This window comes from Manis pentadactyla, chromosome 1 (assembly GCF_030020395.1).
Source record: "Manis pentadactyla isolate mManPen7 chromosome 1, mManPen7.hap1, whole genome shotgun sequence".
Classification (NCBI taxonomy): Eukaryota; Metazoa; Chordata; class Mammalia; order Pholidota; family Manidae; genus Manis; species Manis pentadactyla.
In genome coordinates, this window is record NC_080019.1 from 156077573 (window position 1) to 156087791 (window position 10219).

General features: G+C 32.6%; 1 protein-coding gene across 1 annotated transcript; it reads left to right on the top strand.

The window, feature by feature from the left end:
- The first annotated feature begins 1526 nt into the window (after positions 1-1526).
- On the top strand, positions 1527-3057 carry LOC118927817 (olfactory receptor 5K3-like). Its single transcript, XM_036916435.2, has one exon. The coding sequence runs from the start codon at positions 2041-2043 to the stop codon at positions 2971-2973; it is 933 nt and encodes a 310-aa protein (XP_036772330.2). The 5' UTR covers positions 1527-2040; the 3' UTR covers positions 2974-3057.
- The last annotated feature ends 7162 nt before the right edge of the window (positions 3058-10219 follow it).

Here is a 10219-nt window from a genome sequence, read left to right on the forward strand (position 1 = left end):
ACTAGTAGTCTCCCAGAGTTCTGTTCTTTTAAACCCAAATGTTTTAGAGACCAATATTCTGAAATTCTAGGAGACCTAATACTATAAAGCAAACAATGAAGTATAACAAACTCTTCTCAGTGAAGTGTAGGTAAGGGAAATATTCTAATTAAAAATTTTTTTAATATTAGCATTCATTACTATTTATTCATCTGAATTATTAAGTTTTTTTTTCTGTGTTCTTAGATTTCAACTTCTTACTTATATTTCTACCTCCTCTCAAAACTGAAGGTTATCGAAAAGTAGGATGAGAATCAACTGCAGTTCACACTGACCTATTCCAATTAACAAGTTGGAAATTCAAAATATACAGGTAAGAACATAGAGTAATTCTGTTAAATAATTAGGCATATATATGGAAAGTTATTTCTAAGAAAGTTGAATAATTAAGTAGCATATATTTTATATTTAAAAACAAACAAAATTTTTCAGCCTGTGCCTTAATTTTGATTCATTGATTATAAGAAAAAAAAAGCTATTTTTACTATAGATTATATGCGGTTACACACATCCCTATAGGCAATATGTTCTAATGCATCATTAAATAATGATAGATTATAGCCTTTTAAGGAAAACAAAATTTGGTCTCAAAACTTATATTAAGATTTAAAGAGCTTTCTCTTTTTCTGTTAGAAAACTAAAGTATACAGGCAAGCTTACTTTTATTTACTAGCTTTTAAACTACTGTGATATACTTCAGAAAATCTTACATGATTTTAGGAAACAGAAAAAAAAGTAGATGATTAATTCAAATAAAAGAATGATACAAACAATTTTTTTTAATGATGAATTCTGATATTTTCCTTCAAAGGCTGTTCTTCAAAATTAGCAGTCTTAATTTGAAGAAACCAAAGAGGCCACTAAGGGTCTTTGGCAGGATACAGAAAACAAGTTCATCCATCCCAGGTGCTGGGATGGAGCTAGGACTGGAATCATTACTGCTTTTTCTTTAAAACATTGTACAATTCTTATAAAAACTAAACTCACAACTAACTTCAAATATCTACAGTTCTAGTAAGAAAATTGTGCATACCCATATTCACAAAAAAAAAATCCATCTAGATTAGACAAGCAACTCTAGGCTAGATTTAGTATATAAGATATACTCAAGGATTCAGAAAATGGAAATCAGTGGAGTTGTACCATTTAGTTAAAACGTTATGAAGTAGCATTATATGTAATTCAAGCTTCTCAAGAAGAGTTGAGGATTGACATATCTGGGCAAATATCAACAGAAATAATTGCATGAAGAAGGTTAGTGTTTAAAAACAAGGATGTAAAACTGGGAAAAGGGATGACAGAGGTGAAAATACATGGATGTTTATTTCCTTAGATTTCTAAAACTTTTCTTTAAAGAGGATAGCCCTCTTCTTAATCCTTATTGATCTTGATGCAATTTCTAAAGCGGATGCTTAACATGTTTGTTGTATATGATTTTCAAACATCTACTGTACTGGGAGAATATATGAAAACATTTTGGTCAGTTAAAATATACTTATCAATGAGGAAAATTGACTTTAAATATATTTTTAGCATCTTTAACACATAACAGACATTGAAATTATTTGTCAATACTGAAATAAATACAGGTACACTAAATGTGTACATTATTCATACATACATTCATAAAGACAAGCCTTTCCCACTGTAAGCATCCTCCCTAGATTACCAAGTCATTTGTGGGACTACTGAGTGCCAGGACTGAGGTCATAAAACTGATGTGTTAGGGAAATGAACATCCCCTATAGGGAGAGAAAGTAAAACTGTACCATGCATTCCTTGAGGGTAATCATTCTGTTCTTAGAAAGGAAGTTCTCTAGCATCTTGGGGGTAAATAATGATAGATACATATTATTTGTGTATCTGTATCCCAGAGACAGTAGGGGAAGCTTGAAGAAGCAGATCCTCTCGTTGTTGTAAAAATAAAAATTTGAAGGGAAAATTATATACACTTTAAAATCTTATATCTCCATTATTTCTGTCTCAACAGAGAAGGTGGATATGACTGAGGATAACCACTCCTACTCAACAACTGAATTTATCCTCATAGGATTCACAGATCACCCAGAGCTAAAGACCATTCTGTTCCTGGTGTTCCTTACCATCTATCTGATCACCATGGTGGGGAATCTTGGCCTGGTGGCATTGATTTACATGGAGAGTCGTCTTCACACGCCAATGTACATCTTTCTGGGTAACCTTGCACTGATGGATTCCTGTTGTTCCTGTGCCATTACCCCCAAGATGTTAGAGAACTTCCTTTCTAAGGACAGAATGATTTCCCTCAAGGAATGCATGGCACAGTTTTACTTTCTGTGCCTTGCTGAAACTGCAGATTGCTTTCTCCTGGCTGCAATGGCCTATGACCGCTACGTGGCCATATGTAGGCCACTGCAGTACCACACCATGATGTCAAAGAAACTCTGCATTCAGATGACCACAGGGGCCTACATAGCTGGAAACCTGCATTCCATGATTCATGTAGGGTTTCTGTTTAGGTTAACTTTCTGTGGGTCTCATCAAATCAATCACTTCTTTTGTGATGCTCTTCCATTATTCAGACTCTCCTGTGCTGACCCTTATATCAATGAATTGATGATATTTATCTTTGCAGGGTCAGTTCAAATCACCTCTATTACTATAGTTGTAATCTCTTATCTCTGTATCCTTTTCATGATTTTCCAAATGAAATCCAAAGAGGGAAGAGGCAAAGCCTTATCTACTTGTGCCTCCCACTTTGTTTCTGTTTCAATATTCTATGGTTCTCTTCTCTTCGTGTACATTCGACCAAGTACAGTTAAAGAAGAGGATAAAGATATACCTGTTGCTGTTTTTTATACTGTAGTGATTCCTTTATTAAACCCTTTTATTTATAGTCTCAGAAACAAGGAAGTTATAAAAGTTATGAAAAAAATTCTGAAGCAAATTTCATAGTATTCTGAAACAAGTATCTCCTGTGAAAAACTGATTTTAATTTGATAAAATGCTTTTAAAAATCATGGACTACTGAGAAAGTGGAAATTGACCACTTTGTACATAAAATATCAAATTACTATAACATGCTGTATGACTCAAAAAAGTTCAGAAAGGAAATACTCTGTTTAAATGTATTTCAAAATCGAAGCTACTAGGCACTCACAATATAGGTAGGTCACAAGGAAGGCAGTATAGCACAGAGAAGGCAAGTAATGGCTCTACGGCATCTTACTATGCTGATGGACAGTGACTGCAATGGGGTGCGGGGGACTTGATAATGTGGGTGAATGTTGAAACCACAACATTGCTCATATGAAACCTTCATAATATTGTATATCAATGATACCTTAACTTAAAAAATAAATTAAAAAATAACATATATGTTAATTATTCTTTTAAAAAATCTAAGCTACTAGGTTACATCAGAAGAGAACTGGATAAGTACCCTTGAGGTCTCAATCTGTGTCAGAGTGAAATTGCTTTAAAATGTAGTGAGTTATAATTTTCAACAAATCCAACAATTATTAAGAATAGAATCAGCATATATAAAGGTTGCCTCCATTTAATACTGCTGGCAAATTCTGGAATTCCCAAAGCAAAATTTATAAACTCTGGCACATTCCAAGTTCCCAAAAGTCAATCTCTTTTTAAACAACTGCACATGTCAGAAGTAAACTGTATATTTGAACTAGAGCCTCAATTTTCTTTGCATGTCTTTGAATTGTATATGAATATTAACTAATGTAGAATATGTATTCTATAATCAAGAATATTTTTTATCTGTAGCATTAGTCAATTTTACTCTCATGTTCTCTGAAATAGATGAGCTGTATACTGGTGACTTATCAATCTATAGTTGAAAATTATGCTAGTTTTATTGAAGTCCCTATAAATGTAAATATTTTCATATAGTTTTGTTAGTTGTCTATCATATATGAGACTGCAATTTATGAATATATTAATTACAGAAAGAGACTTTTTTTCTGATATTATTTGTTTTGCTTTTTACTAGGAATACCATCAACCTGTACTGATTCCAATGTAAATTATTGGTATATTCACATAATTAACACAAAGTTGGAGATGATGTTTCAGCATAAATGAAGCATAAAATACTGAAAATTCTAAATATCTAAGCAAAGATATATATTGATTACTTATATGTGCATACATGAGAGAAAAAATATACTAAGAACCTACTATTTGCTAGGCTCTAAACTAGTCCTTTCATATATATTACCTGCCATTTAGTTAGGCATTGTTTTTCATGCTTTTCCTCAGAAAAATTCTCATGCTTTGAAGTACTGAGTAGCTTGCCCAAGTTCATCCAGGTGATCTGGAATCAGCTAGAATTTGAATCAACACTGCCTTTTCCCAGATGCTGAGAGTTCAGAAAATGGAGATCCTTGTAGCCTGGGGGTATTTACTTACAAAGTAACATCAGAAGTCAAGTGTGGTTTTTAAAATGAAAACAAAAATATATATTTGAACAACAGTCAATGCTTTTGGAAATGAGTATGGCACTGAGAATGAGGGCATGACAGAGGTGGACCACAGTAAATACTCAGGAAGCTGAAAAGCTGTTGGTGAGTATGGAATGTAAGGATGGAAGTGGATCAAGTTACTGAGAATCTTAAACACAATGTTAAGGAATCTGAATTTATCTTAGAGGCATCAGACACTGAAGTCTTCCTGGAGCAGAGTAATATGGTTCTGTCTTGCAGAAAACTGATCTGGCAATTGATTGGAATGAGGCTGGAAGAAATTCAACTAACTTCAATACTTCATGTATTAGATGATGAGAATTGAAACTGGAGAATACTCATAAAGGAGATGAGCACTCAAAAATAAGCAATATTTTAAAGAAAAAAAATAGCAAATTGTAACTGTTGGATAATAAAATGAAGTCCTATCTTCTTCCTGTGAGTATCAACCTAGTCATAACTGATTTAATACAAAATAAGATGCCTAACACATTTTGCCATTCAATAAACATTTTTGAATGTTTTTATATTAGGTGAGTGAATATGCAATAGATTTATTTTTCTTATTTTTGAATGAATTAATAATTTTAATTTATTGGTTTTAATTGTTAATATTGTAAATACTAATAGTTATAACCCACATATACAAATCTCAGTACGATGTTGAACCTTTCTAAGAATCTAATGAATTCCATATACCATGAAGTTGATAAGCTCCAAATTAAATGATTTCTGTGCCTCATATACCCACCCTCTATCTTAGAGGATATTTTCAGTTGTCAGACTTGCATCCAAGGATTCCTTTTCCCTTTTATAAAGGTATCACAATTTTTGTTAGGTATTTCTGAACCACCCACACCCAACCCTTAACAACACAAAATCTCAGCAGTCTGTTCAGGGAAGAAAATGTGACTTATGTCAGGCCAATGAAACAAAAGAAGTAATTTCTGGACATTTCTGAGCAATATATTTCCTTATTTTAAAAGAAGTCCATGAATAAGGCAGTATTTCTCCCTCTAAATGTCGTGGCACGTTCATGTGAAATCTGCCAATCTATATCCATTTCACTAACAAAAGAGAAACCAGATTGTAAATGAAGTCCACATACAAAGGAGGGTCTAGCTGAAGGAATCACAGAGAAACACACCCAGAGACACTGGAATAAAACATCCCTCTCATTGTATAATCAAATAGATTTTCTTACTGTTTAAGCTTGTTTGGAAAAGACTGTTTGCAAGTGAATAAATTTTAACTGATATACTCATATCTCTTGCCTTATCTCTCCCTTTATACTCTATTTTAACTTAATACTCATACATTCTTTTAGCTTACAAATAACTGCAGCAGTATCTATTTAGGACATATTTATGTCTTTTATTTTCATTACTATATTTTAATTTCTTATAACCTCTCTTTAGAAATATGAAGGAGACAGAAGTTTCATAAATTGTCCACAGAACCAGACTATCTAGCTCCAGATTCCATGTTCCTGACACTAAACCATACCACAAAGAAATAAAAGTAGCAGGAGAGGAAAACTTTCATGACTATGCTATGAAGTAGGTCAAAAATAGGGAAGAGATTCAAGAAAGAAGTGGATTAATGACATTACTCCCAGATATATTTTGAAAAATTTCAAACTTATGGAAAAGTTGGGAGAATTATACAGTTGCCCATGGATTATATTTTTTACTTAGATTAAACAATTATGAGATTTTATTACATTTGCCCATCTATCTCAAATGTGTATATAGGTAAAATCATGTGTATGTATAAATATAGACAACATTGTAAGTTTATGCATAAATATTTCAACATACATCTGAAAAGAACAAAAACATTTTCTATATATTCATAATATTATCATCCCCGAGCAACTTAACATCACCTAGTATGAGACTTAGATTCAAATTTTTCCCAAAGTACCCAAAATTGTCCTCTAAAGCAATTTTTTAATCAAGAATTTAATTAAAGGTCACTATTTTCTTTCAGTTATTATTAGTAGTAGGTCTCCTTTAATCTAGAAGAATATCCTCTTACATTTTTTTTTCATTTCATGCAATTACATTGTCAGATATTTGGGTCAGATGTCATGTAAAATATCCTACAATCTGTATTTGCAATGGTCTCTCATAGTTAGATTCAAATTAAACATTTCAGCAAAAATAGATGTGCTGTTTTCCTTTGGCATCATATGACCTATAACATCAGTATGTTTTGTTACTGATGATACTAATTTTGATGACTTGTTAAGGCAGTGTCCATCAGATCTTTCTATGGTACAGATAACTTGTTTCCTTGTTAATTAAAATCTTATCTATAGGGTAATACATTGATATGATGCAAATTGTCTGTTTCCTATTAATTTTTCATCGATGGCTTTAGCAGCCAATGACAATCTTTGCTAGAATCAATTTTTATATTTGGAGGTGGAAAATAGTGATGGTTTTCCCCCACATGTTTTTCTGGCTTCATTCTGAAAAGATGAGCTTTACTTCAAAGTCTTTAAAAATAAATTTTTTAAATTTAGAATACCTTTATAATTATGGAAAATTACAAAGACATATAGAGCATATTCATATATCACACAACCATTTTCCCATACTATTAATATATTAGTAAGGTACAGTGTTACAATTAATGAGGCAATATTGAAACATTATAAAATCCTTTTTTTCATATTTTTCATATTTCCATAATTTTACCTATCTTCCTTCTGTTCCAGAATGCCATCCAGGACATCCCATATATTTAGTCACCATGTCTCCCTAGGATCCTCTTGGCTGTGACAGTTTCTCAGACATGCCTTGTTTTTGATGTCCTTGCAAGTCTCACCAAGTACTGATCAGGCTTTTCCTGACAATGTTCCACCTGCCCTTCTCCAGTTAGTACTTATAGTTCTCTAGGGCTGTGGTCAGTGACCATGAAACCTATGAAAGATATCAACGTGGTGATTTCCCTCTCTATGTCCTTAAATTTTTATATGATTTCCTGCGGTCAATCCAAAAAGTAAAAGTAGGAAGTAGAGTTTAAGTTGGATATCAACTTAAGATAAGCACCTAAAGCATTTCCAATTCCTATCATTTTCATTTTTTCCTAATTAGACAAAGTATTATTAAATATTCTGTAAGAATAAATGCTTGCTGTGAGCTTTTAGAACACACTGTAGAATGAGCAAAAACACAGCAATATGGTAGATTATCAAAATATGTAAGGATTTAATGAAATTAAGTAAAAGTATAGAATAAACCCAAACTACTTTAAAATACAAAATATGACAAAGGTGAACTCTCAAAACAATAGAGGAATAATGATGTTTGGAAAACTAGACTAGTCATTTAGAAATAAGTTTGGATCCCTATTCACATCTTATATCAAAATATACTTCATGTGAATTAAAATGTAAAAATTGAAACTGAATAAAAATAGAAGTAATCTTGAGAAGGGAAAGGACATTATTGCCAAAACCCCAAATCTAGAAATCATAAACAGAATAATTGAAGTATGAGAGTCTCCTGATCATTTGCCTATTTGCCCTCAGTCCCTTACCCAACTTCCTTTCCTGTGCTTATTTCACAGTCAAATAACTTCAGCAAACTCTTCTTTCCTCACTCCTTTTCAAATGGCTTCTGGTTAAATTTGTACAATGCAAGGCATTCATAATAAAGTGAAGAGTAGGAGAGAGAAACCATAACATGACTGCCATTTTGCTCTGCTAAAAGCATGTCTCTAGCAAAAGTTGCATCTCCTCATTGATTCCAGCTTCTGCAGGAAAATTCATCCTGTGGCAGAATCATGGGTTCTGTTAGCACCACTCCTACTTGTAGGAGCTTCTCACTATTAGTACTTTCTGAGTAACCTTATGATTCCCTGTTTGACTTTCTGCTTTTTCAAGCTCTTGGAACTGTTTACTGAATTAGGTTTTCTCTTTTTAACTAATGAGCCAGATCTCAGTTTTCCTAAGTAGAAAATAACTCTTGCAATGATGACTAAAATGTTTATAATTTCTATATGATTAAAAAAAATCAAACAACATTAATAGCCAAATAATCATATAAGAAAAATATTTAAGGGGTTTGTGAGAGAAATAAAAAGAGTAACAGCTTTAATAGATAAAAAAGATATCTTTAATTTCAAAAGATTAACAGCTCTTATAATTCATATGAAAAAGTAAACACCTGAATGTAAGGAAGAACCAAGGACATTTAAAAAAGAAGACATACAACTGGCCAAAGGCTTAAGAAGATATCTTTGATTTATTTCAATTTAAATTAAGGAAAGTAAAACATCATTGAGGTCTTATCTCTTTTATTTTTAGGTGCAGAGGAGAAAGAAAAGGTAATATTTGGGAAAAATTAAAAAGAACCATGGTAGCCAATTGTTGGGATTATGATAGACAGGAAGTTTTCCCAGATGGATACAATCTTTCTAGAAGACTATTTAGTTAAATAGAGTAAAAGCCTTCAAATGCTCATACACTTATATCCAGAATTTCACCTCTACTGAACCAAAGAACAAGGATATCTTTAAATAGATATTACTTAGTAACTTATTTATAATGGGGGGGAAATGGAATTAAACAAGGTCATCAAAAGGGAATGTGTTAGCAGACTTTGAGAAGATGGCAACACAGAGAAAGCTCAAACTCACCTCCTCCCACCTTCACACTGAATCTACACCTAAACACAGCACAATTCATCTTGAGGAAGAACCAAGAACTGAGTGAACACTTCTGTAGAATAAGGGATAGAAAGAGCACATTAAAAATGGCAGGATAGATGAAGACATGGTAATGGAGGGAACCCCACCCCCAGCTCAGCAACCTGCAAATGGGAGGGATATCTCAGAGGGACCTGGACACAGATTTCTGCTTGGGAGCATAAAAAAGACATCGGGTGGCTGAATGGATAAAAACAAAGACCCATCAATTTGCTGCCTATAAGAGACTCATTTTAAATCTAAAGGCACACTTTTTACCCCTTCATTTGAAAGGGTTTTTTGAATTTGAAAAATGAAGTGGTGGAAAAAGATATTCCATGCAAATAGGAATGTAAAAAATCTGGAGTGGTGATACTTCTATCAGAAGACAAAACAGACTTTAAAACAAAAATTGCAGTAAGGGACAAAGAAGGGAATTGTATAATTATTAAGGACACAATCCAGCAAAAAGGTATAACTTGTAAATATCTATGTACCCAACAGAGAAGCACCTAAATATATAAATCAAATATTAACAGACATAAAGGGAGAGATGACAGCAATATAATAATAGTAGGGGACTTTAACAGCCCACTTACATAAATGGATAGATATCCAGACAGAAAATCAATAAGGAAACAGTGTATTTGAATAGCACATTAGACAAAATGGAGTTAACAGCTATATATAGAAAATATATCCAAAAACAGTAGAACACATTCTTTTCAAGTGTACATGGAACATTTTCCAGTATGGGTCACGTATTAAACCACAAAGCAAGTCTCAATAAATTTAAGGAGACTGAAATCACATAAAGTATCTTCTCCAACCACAACAGTATGAAACTGGACATCAATTACAAAAAAAATGGGAAAAGCACAAACATGTGGAGGCTAATCAGAATGCTACTAAACAACCAATGGGTTATCAAAGAAATTAAAAAGAAGTAAAAAATACTCAGAGAATAATGAAAGTAGAAATACAATGTTTCAAAATCTTTGGGATGTACATAAAGTAATTTT

Excerpts from the sequence above, each read along its gene's own strand:
- LOC118927817 (XM_036916435.2), top strand. The coding sequence starts at position 2,041 with ATGACTGAGGATAACCACTCCTACTCAACAACTGAATTTATCCTCATA.